This window comes from Typopeltis vanoorti, chromosome 1, assembly GCF_054136105.1.
Source record: "Typopeltis vanoorti isolate ZY-2024b chromosome 1, IOZ_Tvanoo_1.0, whole genome shotgun sequence".
Classification (NCBI taxonomy): Eukaryota; Metazoa; Arthropoda; class Arachnida; order Uropygi; family Thelyphonidae; genus Typopeltis; species Typopeltis vanoorti.
This window is the reverse complement of record NC_143549.1, coordinates 65536591-65561554: the sequence shown is the minus strand read 5'-3', so window position 1 is coordinate 65561554 and position 24964 is coordinate 65536591. Positions and strand designations below refer to the sequence as shown.

General features: G+C 36.2%; 1 protein-coding gene across 1 annotated transcript in view; it reads left to right on the top strand.

Annotated features, from left to right (window-relative positions):
* mon2 (Mon2 homolog, regulator of endosome-to-Golgi trafficking) overlaps positions 1-24964 on the top strand; it is a 749535-nt gene that overhangs the window by 167292 nt on the left and 557279 nt on the right. The window contains exon 7 of the mRNA XM_090397718.1: positions 6694-6794. Coding sequence (XP_090253844.1) covers positions 6694-6794 — 101 coding nt within the window. The remainder of the gene's footprint in view (positions 1-6693; positions 6795-24964) is intronic.

The window sequence follows — 24964 nt, the reverse complement described above, 5'->3', positions numbered from 1 at the left end:
TAAAGAAATCAGACTCCCTTTGGTAATGTGTTTCTTAGACCACTCTAAAGCTTTTGACTGTGTTGAGCATGTGAAACTGTGGGAAGTAATGAAAAGAATGGGGTTTTCCTCAACACACTACAGGCTGATAGCCAACTTGTATAAGTTAGCTATCAGCCATGGTAACAGGTGTTGGATTGACTGACTGGCTTCAAGTCGGAAAAGGAGTTAGGCAGGGATGTTTACTTTCTCTTCACTTGTTTAGTATATATGCAGAGGACATCATGCGTGAAGCATTGGATGAGCTCAGGACAGGAATTAGGATAGGAAGTAGATTGATCAGTAATCTGAGGTATGCTGATGATACAATACTCCTTTGTAATGACATGGAAGAACTAGGACTAATTCTTGACAAAGTTAACAAGATTAGTAATAACAGAGGACTTCAACTCAATCCTAGCAAGACAAAGATTATGGTTCTCAAAGGAAATACAAACAGAGAAGCTCTTTATTATTAAAAAACAACACGTAAGTCCACAGTAATAACTTTAATTAATAAATAGATATTTCGTACGAAAAATAATAGTATTTGAAGGTTGAAACCAGTCTGGGTAGTGACCTCTCCTCATAATGTAATTACAGTATTACATCCCCTAGGGGGCTGTGTTTTTACATTATGAGAAAATATCAAGGATAGTGAGGGAGCTTGCTCCACCTTTGCTTCGAGCTGCCTTGGTGTTGTACTACCAAGTGGTCATTTACACTTGGATTCGCCGATAGTTTTTCGGTATATATGAAACTCAGATTCGTAGTTCTCGATCTTAGAGTTTTGCTTACTGGCAGTTGAACAACAAGGGATTTGTATCCCTTTAATTGGTACAGATATGTTGATGACATCTTTATCATTTGGAATCGCACAAAAGAAGAACTAATGGATTATCTCAACCAAATCAATAGTTTCCACCATACCATCAAATTCACATTAGAAATTGAAAAAGATGAAAAACTTCCATTCCTAGACATCCTAATAAAGAAACAAACCAATAACAGTATCAACTTGTCTGTGTATAGAAAACCTACGAATACTGGATTACCTCCATTTCAACTCGTCACATCATATATCCGAGAAACTTAGCATTATCCATATGTTTAAGAAAAGAGCTATACATTACACAACAGAATGACTTACAAAAAGAATTAACTACAATATCCAGAGAGCTATCCTTAAATGGTTATCCAAAAAGACTCTGCAACAAGATTCTCTTTTCGGATATACCAAAAAGACAACATGATGAAACCCAATACATCACTACTATAACTATTCCATTTGTCAGCAGTATTTCCAAAAAATTGGGTATCCTTCTAAAACCACACAATATTAGAGTAGCATTCAAGCTGGTCAATACTATTCGAAAATTTTTAAGATCACTGAAAGACCCTCATCCATTCTACAAGTACTCTGGAGTATGTAATATACCTTGCTCCTGTGGTGTTAGTTATGTTGATCAGACGTCTAGAAGCTTCGAAACGAGACAGAAGGAACACATAGGATATGTCAGAAACAACAGACAAGATATTTCAGGCCTTTCTTGCCACTTTGCCTCTACCAACCATCTCATCGAATGGGATAAGAGTCATATGCCTTATATAGAAGAGAATTACCATTCCAGAACCTTCAAGGAGGCTGCCATGGTCGCCCGTTCAACAGGAAACCTAAATAAGAATCAAGGTCTAATCCTACTGGAAATTTGGAAAGCTTTAATCAGATCACTAAACATCAAAGAAATGAACTTTCAATCCAATTACATTATGTCTCGCAACAAATAAATCATGTTCCCGAGACACGTGCATTGTCTCGCACAATACTAATTTTGTATGAATTAGAACTGTCAGTTAAAAACCTAGTCTGTGACCTTCATATAACTTATCAATTGTATTCCCTGAAGATGCCGATAGCAAAATTCGGTGAAACATGTAGGAAGATAAATTGAAACTCACTTGACTAACTTTCAAAAAAAGTGTTATAGAACTTTTTTTTTTTTTTTTGTTGAGTATTCCAGTTTTAGAAGGGCACCAGGTCACTTCAAATTTCTTGTTCTTGCTGATGATTTTTTTTCAAATGAAGTCCTAGTTTAACAGTAATAATGTCATTATGTGCACATGTATACTTGTTAAGACAAGTAATTGTGAGTGAAAATTAATTGGCAAACAAATCCATGTGTATCCTTCCTAAATTATTTTGTTGTGTTAAACTATAGCACATAATATCATGATAAACTTTAAGCGTTATAATAGAAACATTTTCTCATCAAGGCTAAGATATGTCAATATGCAGAGATAGGATACTCTGGTTAGTGTTCATGTCAGGATACCAGTGACATTATCTTTTTTTTTTCTTCATTCCATACTCCACAAAGGACTGTGGGGTAGATGCTAGGAAATATTCTTCACAGAAAACTTCTACTCAGTCCTTGATTGACACTTTGCTTTCAGCTCTGTAAGTGAAGAACTTGTCCAATTTTTTTTATAATTCTAGGTCTGCCTCTTTTTCAAGTTCCTGGAATAAGGCTTTCAAGAACCAGCATTGGTAGACAATTTGATTTGCTGATATGACCAAGCCATATAAGTTGCTTCTTTCAAATCTTAGTTACGATTTTATCTCGTGGACTGGAAAGAACTGATTCTTTGTCTTACTTCAAAATTTGTGGTGTGATCAGTGTATGGTATCTTTAGGAGCCATCTATAGCACCTCATTCCAAATGCCAGCAACCTTTTTTTCATTTTCTTTTATTAGGAAGGTCCAAGTTTTCACTTTTATAAGTTCTATATAAGAAGGTTCAAGTTTTCACTTCTCGTGTATCAATAAGTAGTAATCTGCTTGTAATTGTAAGCTTGTTATCTGTTCATAGCGGTTTAATTTTTAGAGTGCTGCTGTTGTTTGCTTTTGCAATTTTTTTTCTAATATCATATTAGAACATGTTAGGTATTTAAACTGATCAACTTCTTTGGGTGTATTGTTAAGCAGGAATTTTTCAGCTTCTGCTACATTACTTCCTTCTTGATCAGAAGCACAGATATTTGTCATTGTTTTTACTTCATTGTCATTTTATTTCATTGTCATTATTTTACCATCTTTTCAATGTCATCTTCTAGCAGAAAACAAACCAGATCCTGGAGATCTGATTTATTATCTGATGGAAGATCAATCATCATCATCATCATCATCAAATTCCTACCATGTACCCTCAAGGGGTGTACAGGATTTGATAGTACTACATGAAAAAAATTACATCGTTACTAACTTCCTATCTACAATTTTCCTCCAAATCAGTCTGTTACTTGTCAAGATTCCAACATTATCAGATCTTATATTTCTATTGTCTAAGACAATTTGTACCATATCAATCCACTATATCTTGGTCTTCCTCTGGGTCGTTTTCCTGCCAACCTGGCAGAGAACACTTGTTTTGCTAATCTTTCTTTGCCCATTCTGTTTGTGACCATACCACCTGAGATTAGCTCTGCTAACGCATTCCTGGATGTTGACAATGTCAAGTTCTTTCCTAATATCCTCGTTTTTAATATGATATTGCACTTGATGCCATCTGCTCACGCCTATAATCTTTCTCAGGACTCATATCTGCAGTCTCTAGTCTTTGGTCAAGTGTTTTACTTCTGACCCAGCTCTCAGATCCGTAAGTTAAAACTGGTTTGAACACTGTCTTGTACACAGCTAATTTAGTGTTCCGACTAATTTCTCTCTTATTCCATATGAATTTATTCAATTGACTTCCTACCATACCAGCTTTGCTGATTCTGTTGTCTATTTCTATATTTAATTTACCATCTTCAGTAAAAATCGTGCCCAAGTAGCTGAAATGTTTCACTTGTTCCACAGGTTCTCCATTCACAATACAGTTGACATTTTCGATGATTCTACCTATTTTCATTGTCTTTGTCTTTTTATTGCTGACCTTCATACCATATCTATTACAGCAGCTATTCAATTTAGTCAGAGAATCTTGCAGACTTGTAGCGGATTTATTTAGAAGTATAACATCATCCGCATAAAGCAAAGAGCTGACATTAACATCTCCAATTTTGATATCATGTTTAATACCACTTTCCTTCATAACGTGATCCATATAGATAATGAATAACAGAGGGGATAATGTACATCCTTGTTTCACACCAGATTTAACATTAAACCACCTTCCTGTACTTCCTTCAATTCTAACTGTTGACTTACAACTCAAATAAAGACTAAGTATTGCTTGATATAATGCCCCATTGACACCATATAACTGTAGCATATTGAATAGCTTCTCTCTTGGTACTTTGTCATATGCCTTTTCCAAATCGACAAAACTGAAATACAGATCTCTGTTATATTCCCATGCTTTCTCGACTATTTGTCGTAAAGTGAAGATATGATCCTGACAACCTCTATTTGGCCTGAATCCAGCTTGTTCTTCACCAAGCTTTTCTTCCACAATTCTTCTCAACCGTTTCTCAAGTATACTTGCATAGATCTTGCCAGGAACACTCAGTAGGGAAATACCTCTGTAATTCTCACATTCAGTTTTATTTCCCTTTTTATATATGGGTACTATGAGCTCTACTCCAATCATCGGGAATTCGTCCCTCTGTCCAGGCTTTCTGAACTATGCAGTGCAGCCACTGTAAAACTCTTATACAACCATACTTCAGCATTTCTGGTCGAATATCATCTACTCCTGCTGCCTTTCCACATTTCAAGCCTTTGATGGCTTTTTCTACTTCATGTATGGATATGTATTCCTGACTGCATGTCTGGTCAGTGTTTTTTAGCACTGTGCTCTCATCATTGCTTGTTTCATTTAGCAGTTTTTCAAAGTAATTACTCCATACTTCAAGGATATCTTTTTCTCCCGTTTTCATGTCACCTTTATCATCTCTAACTCCTTTTACAGCACTCTTTCCTCCATTCCTAAGCTTCTTCAACAACCTCCAGAATATTTTGCCACCTTCTTGATATTTATTTTCTATTTATTTTCTATTTCTATTTCTAGGGGGTGCTTAAGGGTCAAAGCTGTATAACTGAGAGGAGACCTCCACATAGCCTTTAAAGGAATGCAGAGAACCGACCAGTGCTTCTGACCTAATGTCCAATCCTCACCTTTTCGTGGTGCACCCTGTTGGGTATCTACCTGGATACTGAACAAACGAGGATGGGCTGCCAATTTGGGATTTAGCTGACCAAATTGTATTCTTATTGGTTAAACCAAAAAAAAAAAAAAAAAAATGGAAGATCAATATCATCAGTAAATTTTAGATGGTTTATTCTTCTTCCTCCTACTGTTATTCCACTATCACAGTTCTCTAGGGCTTCATTTACAACATATTCGAGGAAGCAGTTAGATAACATTGGTGATAATTTTCAACCCTGTCTCACTCCACATTCCATTGGAAAAGGGAGTGCTATAATTCCATCTTGATTTCAACCATCATTTCAGAAGATTAGTATTGGTATTAAGTCAGTCATATTTTTTTGCTGTCTGTTCCATTATGTTGCAGAATTTTCCAAAGGTCATGATGCCAACTAGAATCAAAGGTTTTCTGTAGGTCAATAAAATTATGGCTCATTACTTGATTATGTTTTATATTTTTCTCCCAATGATATGGAGTGTGTATATATGGTCAATTGTACTCCTTTCTAAATCTGACCTGAAAGTCTGAAAAATCGAATTCCACTTTTACTTCAATACGTGAAAGTAAAATGGCCAAAAATATTTTACTTGGGTGGCTGATGAGGCTAATTGTCCTAAAATTATTGCACATTTTGCTATTTCTTTTTTTTTTTGGAATGGGAATAAGGATAACTATATGTTAGTCTTTTGGCCAGATGTCAGTTCCACACCTGCTGGCAAATTTTGTGGAATGCATTAACAGGTTTTCCCCTTCTTTAAGTAGTTCTACTGGAATATTGTCATTTCTTGCTGTTTTTCTTGTTTTGATCTTAAGATGGCTCTTTCTACTTCTCTAAGTATAGAATAATCATTGTTCTCTGTTATCATTGCAATAATTCCCTCTAAATTTTGTTGGTCTAAGATATCTTGAATAGTTTACTTGAATAATCATACTATCGTTTCAATATTTTTTCATTATCGTAATATTTGTTCCATCCTCAATTATCTAGCTGTTACAAACAAAATGATTTGTTAATTTCTTAATTATTTGGTCTGTTGCATGGTTATTCTTATGAAAATTATCCTCAGTTTCTTTGAGTTCTTCAGATAACCATTTATATTTTTGCAACTTTACTTCCTTTTTAATCTGTCTGTTCAGATAATTATATTCATTGTTGTTGTTCTCAATGTGTCAAATTGGTTGTAATCTTTGACTGTTCACAAAGCTGTAATAGTTCTTGAGCAATGTGGAGGTCATATAAATGGTAAATTACTATATGTCTGTTGTAATCCCATTCTTTATTAGAAAGAGGACATAACTAAATATGAGATATATTTTTGAAGTGTTCATAAAAACCATTATTTCAAACAGTAGCATTGGAATAATGATTAGTCACTTTTAAATTTGCTGATTTGATTTTGTAGTAACACATCACTATCAGTTATGGTTTAATTTTGCTTTATTTTGGTCATATGTTATATTTATCAATGACTTAAATATGTTCAAGTGTTTCCTAAGTACATTTCTTTTTTGTCATTTGTAAAGGCATAAAAGATGACATAAACATAGAGGAACTTAAAGCAGGTAGTAAAATACCACCAAAATCACTGCATCCATGTGCTGCTGATGCTTTTTTGTTATTTCAGGTAAGTTTTATTCTAGAAATATTATAGCATGTTGTTTTGCTCTGTATATATGAGATGTGACAATTTAATTTCTGGACTGCACCTGTCGCCTTTGAAGTAGTCTCCTTGTGCATTTATACACTGGTTTAGATGGTGTATTCATTTTTGGAAACAGGCCTGGAACTCTTTTTCTGGAATACTCTTGAGCTCCTTTATCACATTATGCTGTTTATCAGCAATGTCAGAAAATCTTCATCTTTTTAGCGCAGTCTTTAATTTTGGAAACGGCTAGAAATCACAGGAAGCTAAGTCAGGTGAATAAGCAGGATGACTTAATTCGGTAATTGATTTTTTGGCCAGACACTCTCTCATGATGAGCACACTATGGCTTGGTGCATTGTTGTGATTTCTTTCAAAATCTTTTGCGTACCCAATTCTTCAGTTAAAATTACCTGACTGTTTCTCGATTCATTTGTAATCATTAGCCATTAATCACACATTTAATCATCTGCCAGACCTTACCAAATCTCACACTCTGTTCACATTTGCATCCGTAATTTTTGTATTTGGCTGCCCACTATTGGGGTTGTCATTCACGTCTTCTCGCTCACTCTTATGCCACTCAAAGACACGACTTTTTTTAGAGCATCCACACCATATGCCACTTTAAATAGCTCCAATGTTTCAGTTGCAGTTTTGCCAATTTTCACACAAAATTTGATGTTAACATGCTGCTCCAAATTTCGATCACACATTTTTATGCCAAAGTCATCATTTTCTGATGTATATATGGAAGGGTTATTATGTCAGATATGATAAACGACATTATTTCATGACTAGTTTATCAAGAACGATCTTCCAAACTGGTCTTCTCTATATCAAGTCTTATTTGATCGGCTCATACATTTTGAACTTCTAACAGCTCTCCTCATTGTATCAACTCACCCATGTTTTCTTGGGTCGATAGTTATTTTTGATCCCAATGTTTATTTTGCTAATCTTCCATTGCTCATTTGTTTAGGTAACTGTATGGTCTTAGATTAGCTTTGCTTACAGTTTTGAATAACAGCGTCAAGTTTTTTTTCTGATATCTTCATTTTTAATGGTTCTGTCATTGATACACAGTCTTGCAATAAATACTGTTACAGGTTCTGTTAGCAGTGCTGTGTGCAGCCAACATTTGCATGTTTTATCAGTAGAGAGAGAGAGAGAGAGAGAGAGAGAGGTCTAGCTGGACAGGTTAACATGTAGTGGAGAGATTATGAGAATCGTGTAGCTGTAATAGCACTTCATATGGTTGGAATGCATCCGCCTGTTATTTTCAACACACTACAAACACTTGGGATTAGTAGGATGTTTGTGTATTGGACTGTTAACCGTTATAACGATACAGGAGATGTATCTGACCTCCAAATAACAGGTCGAACATGCTGTGTTAGGATGCAGTAGCTTGCGAGGGCTGTGAAGGCATGCCTTTGCCATAATCCTGTGAGAATGCAGAAAGTGATATTGTGAAAGATGAATGTTTTGTAGAGAAATGATGTTATGCATACTAAGTGACGACCTGGGGGTGGGGGTGAGAGCCTATCATCATTTTACTGGATGCTTCCTAACACCACAATGATTGAGTATATGCCTCAGATGGTCGTACAGCATGTGCCATAGCACCCAGGATTCAGAGGTCACCACTTCCATGTCAGTGATGGTTTGGTGGAGGGAGGGTGATGTATTGGGGTATTCAAGTTGCATTTCTGCAAGAAATGTGTATCGCCAAAGTGTATCAAGACACAGTGCTGGAACCTGTGGTATGGCCCATGAACAACTTGTTTCACAGTAGGCAGTGGAACTTCGAACAGGACTCAGCCCTTGCACACAAGGAGAGGACCACACAACAGTGGTTGAGGGTGAATGTCCATCATTGGGCTTCAAATTGTGGTCAGAGCTTGAGAGATTCTTCAAGAAATTACACCAAAGCATCACCAGCCTGAAGGTGGAATTGGAGTGAGCAGTGGTAGCATTTCCATTGGATGTTGCATGCTGCTATCAGTATGTGGCCTCACAGCCTTCAGGCTTGTGTGAAGGCAAAAGGGGGACATTTTGAAAATTAAGTGCTGCTATATGCACACCATTCATGTGGTGTCTATGTTGTGCTGAAATGATTTACTGATAGATTAAAGCTTTATGTGCTGTTCAATTTGTAACAGTATTTATGGCTAGACTCACTCCACTAAATCTCCTTGGAATTGTCACATTTGTGATGGTTTATCTTTGTTAGCTGTTTGATTTCTAACTCAAACCTGTCTTATCTGTGAATTAAAATTATTTTGAACACTGTCTTGTTCAGTAGTACTATTTTAGTGTTTTAGTTAATTACTCTTACTTCAGGTAAATTTATTCAATTGATTCCATTGTATACTGACTTTTCTTATCCTGTTTTCTATATCCATGCTTATTTTGCCATTTTCACTAAGAAATATTATTTCATTAAGAAATAATATTTTTTAAGGAAATTACAATGTAGACTAATTATTAATTACAATAAGTTGAATTGATTGGGGTGCTTAAGGGTCAAAACTGTATAACTGAGAGGAGACCTCCACATAGCCTTTAAAGGAATGCAGAGAACTGACCAGGGCTTCTGACCTAATGTCCAATCCTCACCTTCTCATGGTGCATCCTGTTGGGTATCTACTTGGATACTCAATGAACGAGGATGGGCTGGCAATTTGGGATTTAGCCGACCAAATTGTATTCTTATTGGTTAAACCAAAATAAAAAATGATGGTACAACATGACAAAATTTCATGCCGACTGGGGCATCACCCGGTTAAACAAGGCCCCCCATTGTTTTCGCCAGGGAACCAGGGCGAACAGCGAAAAGTCAGCTACTGGAACAAATCTGAAAACAAACCCCAACTCAACATCACCAGAGTTAAAGATCGGTACTATCAACGTAAGAAGCCTGAATGGCAAAGAAATGGAGCTAGCTGAGGAATTAGATAAGTACCAGATCGACATAATAGGGGTGATTGAAACAAAAAAGACCAAAACTGGTGAGATCTTTCTGAGCAATAAATACAAAATGTTATATTCAGGCAATGACAATCTAGGAAAAGAAGGAGTAGCCATAGTATTCAACACAAAATACGAGGCCAATCTTCTTGAATGGCAGTCAGTCTCAAGTAGAGTAATGTATGCAAATATGAGAATGGGGAACTGGACAATGAGACTTATTTGTGCCTATGGTCCCACAGAAGGTTCTACTAAGGTAGAAGTGGAGGAATTTTTTGAAGCGTTAGAAAAAGCAACTGACACAATGAAAAAAAAAAAGTTGGTCCTTGTTGGGGATCTAAATAGCAGAGCAGGAAATGATTGTGAGACATACAAAAATATTTTGGGAAAATTTGGAGAAAAGAGCAAAGCTAATAATAATGGCAAATATCTGTTGGATTTCTGCTCAGGACATGGACTTGTTATTACTAACACCATGTTCCAACATAAAAATGTGCACAAATTCACATGGAGAGAAGAGGCTAGGAATAAGAAAAGTCTCATTGACTATGTTATTGTTGATAGTGATGTTTTTTCCCTGGTGCAGGACACCAGAGTGTATAGAGGATTTGAAATTGGAAGTGATCACTATCTAGTCTTGAGCAAGATAAAATTGAATTTCATATTGAAAAGATCTGGTGCAGGACACCAGATTGTATAGAGGATTTGAAATTGGAAGTGATCACTATCTAGTCTTGAGCAAGATAAAATTGAATTTCATATTGAAAAGAATAACATGTAAGAAAGTTTTAAAGCCAATAAAAGTTGAGCAGCTCTCAGATGTGAACTGTAGACTGAAATACACAAAGATTATTGAAGAAAAAATGGAAGAGTTTGAGAACAGGAATCAAACCTTGGAGATTCAGTGGCAAACTCTGAAGAAAACATTGATTGATTCTGCCAGAGAGGCATGTGGTGAGGTTGTCTGCAAGGATAAAAAAAAATCAGAACTCCCTGGTGGACACAAGAAGTTAAAGAGGCAGTGAAGGAAAAGAAGAAAGCATATCAAAAGTTCCTGTCAAATATGTCAGCTTGTGCTCTTAGAGAATATAGAGACAAATGCAAGAATGCTAAATACTGTGTAAAATTAGCTAAACAAAAGTCATGGGAGGACTTTGGCAAGAATATAGAAAATAAATATCAAGAAGGGACAAAATATGCTGCAGGTTGTTGAAGAAGCTTAGGAATGGAGGAAAGAGTGCTGTAAAAGGAGTTAGAGATGATAAAGGTGACATGAAAACTGGAGAAAAAGATATCCTTGAAGTATGGAGTAATTACTTTGAAAAACTGCTAAATGAAACAAGCAGTGATGACAGCACAGTGGTAAAAAACACTGACCAGGCATGCAGTCAGGAATACATATCTATACATGAAGTAGAAAAAGCCATCAAAGGCTTGAAATGTGGAAAGGCAGCAGGAGTAGATGATATTCGACCAGAAATGCTGAAGTATGGTGGTATAGGAGTCTTACAGTGGCTGCACTGCAGTTCAGAAAGCCTGGACAGAGGGACGAATTCCCGATGATTGGAGTAGAGCTCTCATAGTACCCATATATAAAAAGGGAAATAAAACTGAATGTGAGAATTACAGAGGTATTTCCCTACTGAATGTTCCTGGCAAGATCTATGCAAGTATACTTGAGAAATGGTTGAGAAGAATTGTGGAAGAAAAGCTTGGTGAAGAACAAGCTGGATTCAGGCCAAATAGAGGCTGTCAGGATCAGATCTTCACTTTACGACAAATAGTCGAGAAAGCATGGAAATATAACAGAGATCTGTATTTAAGTTTTGTCGATTTGGAAAATGGATATGACAAGGTGCCAAGAGAGAAGCTATTCAATACGCTGCAGTTATATGGTGTCAATGGCGCATTATATCAAGCAATACTTAGTCTTTATTTGAGTTGTAAGTCAGCAGTTAGAATTGAAGGAAGTACAGGAACATGGTTTAATGTTAAATCTGGTGTGAGACAAGGATGTACATTATCCCCTCTGTTATTCATTATCTATATGGATCACATTATGAAGGAAAGTGGTATTAAACATGATATCAAAATTGGAGATGTTAATGTCAGCTGTTTGCTTTATGCGGATGATGTTATACTTCTAAATAAATCTGCTACAAGTCTGCAAAGTCTGCAAGAGTCTCTGACTAAATTGAATAGCCGTTGTAATAGATATGGTATGAAGGTCAGCAATAAAAAGACAAAGACAATGAAAATAGGCAGAATCATTGAAAATGTCAAATGTGTTGTGAATGGAGAACCTGTGGAACAAGTAAAACATTTCAGCTATTTAGCCACAATGTTTACTGAAGATGGTAAACTAAATATAGAAATAAACAACAGAATCAGCAAAGCTGGTATGGTGGGAAGTCAATTGAATAAATTCTAATGGAATAAGAGAGAAATTAGTCGGAACACTAAATTAGCTGTATACAAGATAGTGTTCAAACCCGTTTTAACTTATGGATCTGAGAGCTGGGTCAGAAGTAAAACACTTGACCAAAGACTAGAGACCACAGATATGAGAGTCCTGAGAAAGATTATAGGCGTGAACAGATGGCATCAATGGCAATATCATATTAAAAACGAGGATATTAGGAAAGAACTTGACATTGTCAGCATCCAGGAATGCGTTAGCAGAGCTAATCTCAGGTGGTATGGTCACTTAAACAGAATAGGCGAGGAAAGATTAGCAAAAAAAATGTTCTCTGCCAGGTTGGCAGGAAAACGACCCAGAGGAAGACCAAGATATAGGTGGATTGATACGGTTCAAAGTGCCTTAGACGATAGAAATATAAGATCTGATAATGTTGGAGTCTTGACAAGTAACAGACTGATTTGGAGGAAAATTGTAGATAGGAAATTAATAATGATGTAATTTTTTTCATGTAATACTATCATATCCTGTACACCCCTTGAGGGTACATAGCAGGAATTTGATGATGATGATGAAGTTTACATGCAGATCTCTATTGTTTTATTTGCAATAGGCAACTAGCAAATAGCTCTGTTGGCTTGAGGTTTACACACGCATTAGTGAAAAGATGTACAAATATGATTACTCACGTGACTCCAACCAGATCACTACACAGCGACACTATGTGACCATTCCGATAATTAAACTGTCACACCTCGTGTATATATATATATTAGAATTTTCAAAGAGAACGTTATAAAATTCATAAACAAACCTAACTCCTGATATGTACCCTCAAGGGTGTACAGGAGGCTAGAAATCACAGGAGGGGGAAAGAGTCGCCTATCCTCTATCTCTTCTCTTACTTGAAAAATCAGTATAATATGCAGTCAAATTTCTCCACCTGATGACACTGCAGACTATATGAAATTATACGAGGAATTCAACTGATTGAGTAGCTTTTGGAAAACACTGTGAGCCAAGGATCTATCATCCTAATCTGCCTTAAAAAAAAGACATTCAACATTTGTATACTTACGGTCTTGACGTATGGAAGTGAAACATGGGCTCTTAAAAATTGTCAAACAGGTTGAGAACTATCCAGATGAAATGGAAAGATCATTGCTTGTTATTACCATTCAAGATAGAACGTGCAATACTTGTAACAGCCATTAAACATTCAAATGGTAGTGGGCAAGAAGTAACACTTAAAAATGGACAAAGTTGATATCTAAATTGGTATGCCATTGATGGAATGAAAGCTACAAGAAGAGCAAAAAAGACAGTGGGAGAATGTGATTAAAGAGATGGCTGGAACTCAGTGGCATAGAAAAGCTCAAGATAAATTAGAACAGAGGACTTTGGTGAGGAGACCTTTGTCCAGCAGTGGATAGCAAGTGGCTTGATGATGAAGAAAACAACCATATGAAAATTTTGTTATTACTCACTTCCTATTGGCAAATTTCCTTCAAACTGTCGAGGCTACAATATTGTCAGCTGTTATATTTTGGACTTCTAAGGGACTTCTAACTGCATCAATACATTTACATCTCTGTCTTCCTGTGGATCTTTTTTCTTGCCTTCTTAGCATCAAATACTTGCTTTGCTAATCTTTCCTCTTCCATCCTGTTTAAGACTATTCCATCTGAGATAGCTCTGATCATACATTCTTGAATGCTAACAATGTCAAGTTCTTCCTAATATTTTCATTTTTAATATGATTCTGCCTTAGAATCATAATTACTTTGCAATAAAATAATTTATATTCAGTTTGTTTTGCAGTAAGTGTTTTATTTTGGAAATTGACTCATGATCTGTTTTTTTGTTGTAGCCATTCTTTATGAAAGTTTGGCTAATAATTTCACATTCCTTCTTCAGCACTTGCTCATTGGAGGAAATTGTTAGGACTCTATGTTTGAGGGTGCTGATGACCTGTAATTTCTATTTGGAAGGTAGTATGAATCTTTATGTATTGACCTGTGTGTGTAGGTTTACAGCAGACTGTGAAGGAAAGACAGCCTGAGGGAAGATGTGACAGATATGTCTAGCAAAGGAAGAAAGTTGTCGTTTGTTCAGGTGGCTTAAGAATGTTTAATGTTTGCTGGCTCTGGGGACCAAATGATGTACAGGTAGTCATTGACTTACGAATTATGTGCTTTATGACTGATCGACTTACGACTGCTACTGCATCTCGCAACCCGTTTCAGTATGAACTACTGTAACAGATTTTTCTACTACCCTCACATGCCCTATCCGTGTACTCCCTGTAGCCCTGAAGCCTAATGAGAACGGTTGTGCATATAGTGTCATCCCACTGCCCAGCAATGTGTGTTTGGTGCGATTTATGTGTCTCGATCTCTGTTTGCATACATATTACGTTCACTATTTTTGGTTCAGTTATAATTTGTGTTACAATTAGCATTTTTTTAAAACCCCTAAATATGTCACCCTAGAGGAAAGTGCCTTTGTCTACTCCTAGATCTGTCAAGAAAGCAAGAAAGGCCATTGATTTAGATACAAAATTGAAAGTGATCAAGCAGCATGAAGAAGGAAAGAAGGTGAACGTGATCGCACATGATTTTAAGTTATCTCATTCTACAGTGTCGATGATTTTGAAAGACAAAGAAAGGATTTGTGAAGTTGTTAAAGGTTCGGCATCCATGCGAGCAACAGTGATAACGAAACAACGTGCGGACCCATCCATGAAATGGAAAAATTGTTTCTTTGGATGGAAGATCAGATACAGAAGCAAACATCCTTAAGCCTTCTTACAGTGCAGTTGAAGGCTAGAAGTCTCTTTCAGATGCTGAAGGAATGTGCCGGAAAAGATTACACTCAGACATTTATAGCAAGTACAGGATGATTCAAAAGAAGATTTAACCTTCATAGGGTTCGAGTCACTGGAGAATTAGCAAGTGTGGATGTGGAAGGAGCTCAAGAGTTTGTTAAAAGTCTGGATATATTTACGGAAGGAGGGTATCAACCAGAGCAGATTTTCACCGTGGATGAGACTGGATTGTTGTGGAAAAGGATGCCAGAATGCACTTACATTCACCAAGAAGCCAAAAGCATGCTCGGTTTTAAGGATTGGCTGACTTTGCTCCTTGGCAGGAACATTGCAGGTATTAAACTGAAGCTTTTTTTAATTTATCATTCTGAAAATCCCCATGCATTCAAGAATGTAAACAGCTCTGCCTGTATACTTCCATTCGAACCGAAAAGGCTGGATGACTCAAATATTGTTTGAAGGCTGGTTTCTAAATTGTTTTGTACCTCAAGTTCGTAAATATTGCTTCGAGAAAGAAATTCCTTTCCAAATTGTATTAATCTTAGATAATGCACCTGGCCATCCACCTCACCTAGACCACCTCCATCCAGATGTAAAAGTTTTTTATTTGCCGCCAAATACAACTTTACTCATTCAGCTTATGGACCAAGGGGCGATTGTCACATTTAAGGTGCACTATCTTCGAACCACTTTCGCTCAAGCTATAGCTGCAACAGATGGCGACCCAGAACTATCTTTGTGAGAGTTTTGGAAACAGTACAATATTTATAAATGCATCAAAAATATTGCGGCCGAGTGGGAGGCTGTGACAAAGAAATGCATGAATGGAATCTGGAAAAACTGTGTCCAGTGTTTTGTTAATGATGAATTTGATAGTGAACATGAACTTGAAATGGTTAGAAAATATTGTAACACTGGCAAATGGACTTTCTTTAGACATTGAAGTGGAAGACGTTGAAGAGCTGCTAGAGCCAGAATCTGGAGAAATTATAGAGGGTTATCTGAAGGTTTTTCTCTACTAAATAAATTTCTTACACATTTTGAGGAAATGGACCCAAACCTTGAATGATTTGCAGGGATTGAATGAATGGTACAAGATGCTTTTCGGCCATACCGTGAAATTTACGAGCAGAAAAGGAAACAAACAATTCAGATAAAAATCAACATGTTTATGAGAAAAACAACTCCCACTACATCAAGTGGTGGCCCACAGCCAAGCACGAGTGATCAGTAAAATATTTCTCATCTATTTTCTACATATGTTTTGTTTAGTTCTTTAAGAAAAATATTTTTTTTGGTTTTATACAGTATTTGATATCTTTTTCATAATATTTTTTATTTTCGTAAATAGTAAACCAATTATGTTGTACACAGTGTCTGATTTACCTAAACTGGTCCGACTTACGTCCAGATCGCTTTATGAATGGTCAGTCAGAACCTAAGAAGTAAGTCGACGACTACTTGTATATATCGTCAACATATCTGAGCTAAACTTTGAGCTTGCTGAATCTAGAGCTTGTTGCTCGAAGTCATGTAAAAGTTAGCTGAAGCAAGACAAGTTGTGAGCCCATGGCCATGCCTTCTTTTTACAGATAGAGATTATTTTGTCTTTTCAAATCTCTTTTCATATCTCTTCTTTTCTTCATCAGATCTAGGGTTTCCTGTCTTAGTTTTTCCTCTCTTTGGTGCCTTTTTACACCTCCTATTTCTAGTGCACAATTCAAGATAGATTTTGTTAATATTTCATTAGCATCATTGATGGTATCAGCTGTGTTTAAATTTTTTAGTTCATTTTTGAGTAATTCTCTATAACAGCTTTTATTGTGGTAGAGGTTTTGTGGATTCATTAAATTGGACTTTTTTCTTATGAGCTTATTCCGTTCCCATTTTTTGTTGATCCATACTTTTGCCCTTACTAGTCTGTGGTCACTTCCTGTGTTAAATCTATTAAGCACTTCGGTATTATTTATTATATATCTTCTGTTGGAGAGGATGAAGTCTATTTCATTGTAAGTTTGTCCATTTGGGCTTCTTCTCCAAGTCCATTTTCGATTGATTTTCTTCTTGAAAAAGCTGTCCATAATAAAGAGGTTATTTTCTTCTGCAAATTCAATAAGTCTTTCTCCTCTTTCATTCCTCTGTCCAAATCCAAATTTACCAATGGAGTTCAGATGATCATCTCTGCTTCCAATTTTGGCATTAAAATCACCCATTATAATTATGTGGAATTCTTTAGAATTATTGAATGTGGATTCTAATGTTTCATAGAAATCTTCTATCTCTTCATCTGGATGGTCCATAGTTGGGGCATATACTTGTATAATTTTCAGTTGGTATCTTTTATTTATGAAGAGACTTAGTTCAGCTATTCTTGATGTTATTTTATTTACAAACAGGACATTGTCCTTGATTGTTTTATTTATTAGGAATCCTACACCACCAGTTGAGTTTCTGTCACATTCACAGTGGTAGAGTAGATGTCCATCTTTTAATCGCATGAGAGTTTCTTCTTTCCTTCTTATCTCTGAAAGGCCCACAACGTCCCATTTTATATGTTCCAATTCCTTCATCAGTTCTTCCAATCTATCATCATCCTGTAGAGATCTGCAGTTATATGTTCCTACTAATATCCTTCTATCATTGTGCACTGTAGGTGGGCTCATTGTAGCTAGTAGAGACTGTAGCATATTTTTCGACCTAGACCCTCTGCCTAAGTCCAGGACGCGTCCCTTTTTATGCTTTGCGACGGATGAGCCAGTTTGTAATTTTCCTATTTTATTCATTTATTCATGGGGAGATATTTGGCCTTATAGCACCACGCTGGCCAGACGGGTTGGTGCCTCACAATAGTGCATAAGATGAAATGACACAGCAAAATAGGAAAGATTCATCCCTAGCCCTTGAATATTCTAATAGCATTGGAGGTAAGGAGCAAGAAGAGAAGAAAGAAGTAAGGAAGGAAGAGGGACCAGTCTACAGATAATATAACAGATGTATATTACATGATGTAAGGGATGGTCCAGCATCAGGTACCTCGGGTTTGCCATGCCCGTACTCACTAAAGTGAGCCCTTGAGGCAAAAGAAAAGAGATTTGAATGACACCAATAAAATAGAATATACAGAAATATGTAAAACTATACGTAAAAGGATGAAACATGAACTTACTCGGATAATACTAGGAAAATTAAAAAACAATAGAAAACAATAGTAATATGAAGGTCCTAAGACGAACATTATCAGTTGGTACAAAGGAAATAGCTGCTGTAAGAGGAAAAAATGGTGAACTGATAAAAAATAGAGATGCAATAATCAAAAGAATTCAGGAATTTTATACTGAACTCTATGAAAACAAAGACCAGGACATCCAAGAATCCTCTATGGATAACTTGAGTGAGGAAGAATATGATGCCCCTGAGATCTTACAAGGTGAAGCGGAAATGGCACTGTAGGAAATGAAGAATGGAAAGGCCCCCCAGGAGAAGATGGAATTATGGTAGACTTCTTAAAACTGGGAGGAAGCCCTGTTATCAAACAGTTGAGTAAACTCTTCAATAAATGCTTAAAACAGAGAAAAATTCCGAAAAATTGGAACAATTCACTTCTAATATTAATTTTTAAAAAGGGCAATAAGGAAGAAATTAAAAACTACAGACCTATAAGCCTACTCCCAACCACCATATATAAAGTTTTCACAAAAATTATAAATTATAGAATAAAATCTAAACTAGAGGGAATGCAATCCTGTGAGCAAGCTGGATTTAGGAAGAATTACAATACTTTGGACCAATTCACACATTAAGACAGCTCATTGAAAAATCAATTGAATACAGTAAACCCTTATGTCTGGCCTATATAGACTATGAAAAAGTATTTGATTCAGTTAAAACATCTGCAACACTAAAAGCACTTGAAACCTAGGGAACTGAGAAACCATATATTGAAACACTAAAACATATTTACAATAATGCAACTTCTGTAATTAAATTATATAAAAACAGTGAAAAGTTCCCAATACAAAAAGGCATCCGGCAAGGCGACACCATATCTCCCATATTATTTACAGCTGCACTAGAGAAGTCTTTAGAAGCCTTGATTGGGAAACAAAAGGAATAAACATAAATGGAGAAAGGCTGCATCATCTGAAATTTGCAGATGATATTGTCCTAATAGCAGATAATCTTGAAGATCTGGAAGAAAGGCTAAATCAGCTAAATGAAGCCTCCAGAGAAATTGGATTAAAAATAAATAGAGAAAAAACAAAAATAATGATGAATAAATACATAAACCATAGAGCTATCAAAGTTGAAAACCATGAAATAGAACAAGTTACTTCATATGTATATTTGGGCCAATTGTTATCCTTTGAGGAGTGCCAAAGAAAAGAGATCGAACGAAGAATTCACCTTGGATGGATGGCTTATGGGAAAATGAGAGACATTCAGAAGTGACATCCCTATCAGTCTAAAAAGAAAGCTTTCGACCAGTGCATACTTCCTGTCCTAACATATGGAGGAGAAACATGGACTTTAACAGAAGCCCAAAACAAAAAGCTGAGAACAACACAACATCGCATGGAAAGAAATATGCTAAAAATAACATCAAGAGATAGGAAGACAAATATCTGGATAAGATCTCAAACAGGTGTCATGAATATTGTAAAATACATCAAACAGGCTAAGTGGAGATGGGCTGGCCATATTGCCAGATGCAGTGACAGAAGATGGATTAGAAAAACAACAGAGTGGAGACCAATGGATGGAGCAAGACAAAGAGGAAGACCGAGAAGAAGGTGGAGAGATGAACTGGAACAAATTGCAGGAGTGAGATGGATGGGAGAGGCAGAAAACCGAGTGATCTGGAAAATCATGGGGGAGGGGGAGACCTTCATCCAGCAGTGGACAGAAGCAGAAGAAGGTTGAAGAAGAAGAAGAATTATTTTGTCACACACAATACCCAGAGTGAAGTTACATGGGCAAAGGGGGACAGAATATCAAACAGAAGTTCATTCTGTATGAGAAGAATCATGTTATTAGGATGTTCGTGAAAAGAGCATTTATGTCAAAGCTGACTAAGTTTTTGTTGTTGAGTGTGATGTTTTTAATTTTGTTTATGAATTTCTACTTGCAAAAAAAAAAAAAAAAAGCACGTTCATGGGCTCACTATTTCCCCAAAGCAACGAGCTCTAGGTTCAGCAAGTCTAAAGCCCATAGTTTGGCTTTGATGTGTTGACAATATATTTGTCATTTGGCCTCACATTAAATACATTCCTAAGCCAAAACACCTGAACACCTGAACAAACACCACAAACATATTCAGTCTACCATCCAGATTGAAAACAATAACTCTCTTCCTTTTCTAGACACTTGTCACTCATCTTCCCTCAGGCTGTCCTTCCTTCAGTCTACTGTAAACTTACACACACAAGCCAATACATTTTTATTTTTTTATATTTTTATTATTTGACACCTCCAGGGAGCCAAAGACTCATCTAGGGAGGGCACCTGCTCTACAACTCTGTCTCCACCATCCAATCCACCAACTGACCTCAACTACATGAACGCCATCTACCGCCGACCACCACTACTAGTACTTCCAGAGACAATCACAAACATCCATGCCCATGGCGGGATTCGAACCCGCAGCCTTTTGGCTGGAAAGCGGATATGCTAACCACTTGGCCAACCACACCGGAAAAAAATTAACAGATTTCGTGACTCCAACTCATAGTGATAAGGAGAGTCCACTCCACACACCCCCACTGTCTTGACTACTTAATGACTTAAGTAGTCATTAAGAAGTCTTGACTACAACCATCAAACACAGAAACTTTAAATCATCAGCACCCTCAAACAGAGTCCTAACAATTTACTCCAATGAGCAGGTGCTGAAGAAGGAATGTGAATATGGCAATAATGCATAGGAAGGAATATGGCAATATTGCAGATCTTTTACAAGATCTGCAATATTGCCATGAAAGGTACAAAAAAAAGATTACAAAAATGAAATAGTCATAAGGCAACTTTCAAACCTCCTGGGGTTTACAAAATCCAGTGCACCTGCAACTTACCTCTGCATAGTGGAAACAGGATGCCCAATTCAAATTAGTAAAGATAACACAAATGACACATTAAATTTCTTCACTATGGTAAAACAGGCCTGTCAGACCAAACCTGTCGCAGAATTACCTGGAAAGTTACTAAATCCCTACATTTTAAGTCTGGAAGACCAATCTGCAACCTATGTAACCCTAACACAAGAAAACATTAAGATAACAGGACTGTAGAGATGTATTTGATTTAGTTCCACCAAAATGTTTTTTTTAAAAATTTTTTTATCTTATTTTTATTATTTTTTTATCCTAAGTTGCTCTTAGATAAAGGATGAAACCAAGAATATAATTTCTTGGCATCTTTAATTTCTAGTAAAACCCAGTGGGGAAAAAAAAAGCACTCAACATCTCTCTAATCCAGAGTATTTTAGTAATTAGGTGTGAAACCTTTTGGCTACTTGTATATAGAAATATGACTTCTGCATTACTTCATCCTTGGTATCACTACTGGGTCTGGCTCCCACTGATGAAATCTCAATAAAGGTAGTGACCCTTCCCATAGTGCATAGCATTATACATACCCATAAGGATTTCTGCTTTGCATTATAGGATACTAAGGCAATATACACTAGTGGCCAAAATTGTGGAAATATTTTGGAAAAAGTGTATTTCTGAGGTTTGATGGCTCATAACACCACTTTTTTTTGGAGTAATACCATAAAATTATATATCAATGGAAAAATTTAATCAAGAATGTAATGCAATAATTTTTATGAAGGATTTTTTATTAGAACAGCAGTTATAAAGAAGAAAAGTGAAACACAGAAAAAATGAGATATACAAAAATTCTCACAATGTGATTTAATTACTTATAGTTGGGTAACCTTTAGCATTAATTATGGCCTTACAACACCTTCCCATGGAGTGAACCAATTTTTTTAGTTCTGCAGCTGTTATAATGTGAAACCATTATCATCATCAAATTCCTGACATTTACCCTTAAGGGGTGTACAGGATATGATAGTACTACATGAAAAATTTACATTACTAACTACCTACAATTTTCTGCCAAATCAATCTGTTACCTGTCAAAGCTATAACATTGTCAGATATTATATTTATATATCTATCTTCTAAGGCACATTGTACCATATCAATCCACCTATATCTTGGTCTTCCTCTGTGTCTTTTTCCTGCCAACCTGGCAAAGAACACTTGTTTGGCTAATCTTTTCTCACCCATTCTGTTTAAGTGACCATACCACCTGAGATTAGCTCTGCTGACGCATTTCTGGATGCTGACAATGTCAAGTTCTTTCCTAATATCCTCATTTTTAATATGATATTGCACTTGATGCCATTTGTTCACACCCTTAATCTTTCTCAGGACTCTCATATCTACGGTCACTAGTCTTTGGTCAAGTGTTTTACTTCTGACCCAGCTCTCAGATCGATAAGTTAAAATTGGTTTGAACACTGTCTTGTATACAGCTAATTTAGTGTTTTGACTAATTTCTCTCTTATTCCATATAAATTTATTCAGTTGACTTCCTACCATACCAGCTTTGTTGATTCTGTTGTCTATTTCCATATTTAATTTTTCTGTAGGTTCTCCATTTACAATGCAGCTGATATTTTCAATGCTTCTGCCTATTTTCATTATCGTTGTCTTGTTATTGCTGACCTTCATACCATATCTATCACAACAGTTATTCAATTTAGTCAGGTAATCTTGCAGACTTGTAGCGGATTTATTTAGAAGTATAACATCATCTGCATAAAGCAAGGAGCTGACATTAACATCTCCAATTTTGATATCAGGTTTAATGCCACTTTCCTTCATAATGTAATCCACGTTGATAATGTACATCCTTGTCTGACACCAGATTTAACATTAAGCCATCTCCCTGTACTTCCTTAAATTCTAACTGCTGACTTACAACTCAAATAAGGACTAAGTATTGCTTGATATAATGATTCATTGATACCATATAACTGTAGCGTTTTGAATAGCTTCTCTCTTGGCACCTTGCCATATGCTTTTTCCAGATCTACAAAACTTAAATACAGATCTTTGTTATATTCCCATGACTTTTCAACTATTTGTCGTAAAGTGAACATCAGATCCTGACAGCCTTTATTTGGCCTGAATCCAACTTGATCCTCACCAAGCTTCTCTTTTACAATCCTTCTCAACTGTTTCTCAAGTATACTGGCATAAATTTTACCAGGAACACTTAGTAGAGAAATACCTCTGTAATTCTCACATTCAGTTTTATTTCCCTTTTTATATATGGGTACTATGAGAGCTCTACTCCAATCATCTGGAATTCGACCTTCTGTCTAGGCCCTCTGAAGTATGCAGTTTAGCCTCAGTAAAACTTTTATACCCACATACTTGAACATTTCTGGTCTAATATCATTTACTCCAGCTGCCTTTCCACATTTCAGACTTTTGATGGCTTTTTCTACTTCAAGAATGGATATGTATTCCAGATTGCATGCCTGGTCAGTAGTTTTTATCACTGTGCTGTCATCACTGCTAGTTTCATTTAGCAATTTTTCGAAGTAATTACTCCATACTTCAAGGATATCTTTTTCTCCAGTTTTCATATCACCTTTATCATCTCTAATTCCTTTTACAGCACTCTCTCCTCCGTTTCTGAGCTTCTTCAGCAACCTCCAGAATATCTTCCTACCTTCTTGATATTTATTTTCTAAATTCTTACCACAGTCTTCCCATGACTTTTGTTTAGCTAGTTTTACACAGTGTTTAGCTTTCTTACATTTGTCTCTGTATTCTCTAAGAGCACAAGCTGACTTATTTGCCAGTAACTTTTGATATGCTTTCTTCTTTTCCTTCACCGCCTCTTTAACTTCCTGTATCCACCAAGGAGTTCTGATTTTTCTATCCATTCCATGCAGACAACCTCACCACCATATGCCTCTCTGGCTGAATCAATCAATCTTTTCTTCATAGCTTGCCAATGAATCTCCAAGGTTTGATTCCTGTTCTCAAACTCTTTCATTTTTTTCTTCAATAATTTTTATGTATTTTAGTCTACAGTTCACATCTGAGAGCTGCTCAACTTTTATTCACTGTAAAACTTTCTTACTTGTTATTCTTTTCAATATGAAATTCAATTTTATCCTGCTTAAGACTAAATGGTGATCACTTTCAATTTCAAATCCTCTGTACACTCTGGTGTCCTGCACCAGGGAGAAAACATCACTATCAACAATAATATAGTCAATGAGACTTTTCTTATTCCTTGCCTCTTCTCTCCATGTGAATTTGTACATATTTTTATGTTGGAACATGGTGTTAGTAATAACCAGTCCATGTCCTGAGCAGAAATCCAACAAGTATTTGCCATTATTATTAGCTTTGCTCTTTTCTCCAAATTTTCCCAAAATATTTTTATATGTCCGACAATCATTTCCTATTCTGCTATTTAGATCCCCAACAAGGACCAATTTTTCATTGTGTCAGTTGCTTTCCCTAAAGCCTCAAAAAATTCCTCCACTTCTATCTTAGGAGAACCTTCTGTGGGACCATAGGAACAAATAAGTCTCATTGTCCAGTTCCCCATTCTGATATTTGCCCACATCACTGTACTTAAAATTGCCTGCCATTCCAGAAGATTAGCCTCGTATTTAGTGTTGAATGCTATGGCTACTCCTTTTTTTCCTTGATTGTTATTGCCTGAAAATAACATTTTGTATTTATTGCTCAGAAAGAGCTCACCAGTTTTGTTTTTTTTTTGTTTCAGTCACTCCTATTATGTCGATCTAGTACTTATCTAATTCCTCAGCTAGCTCCATTTCTTTGCCATTCAGGCTTCTTATGTTGATAGTACTGATCTTCAATTTTGGTGATATTG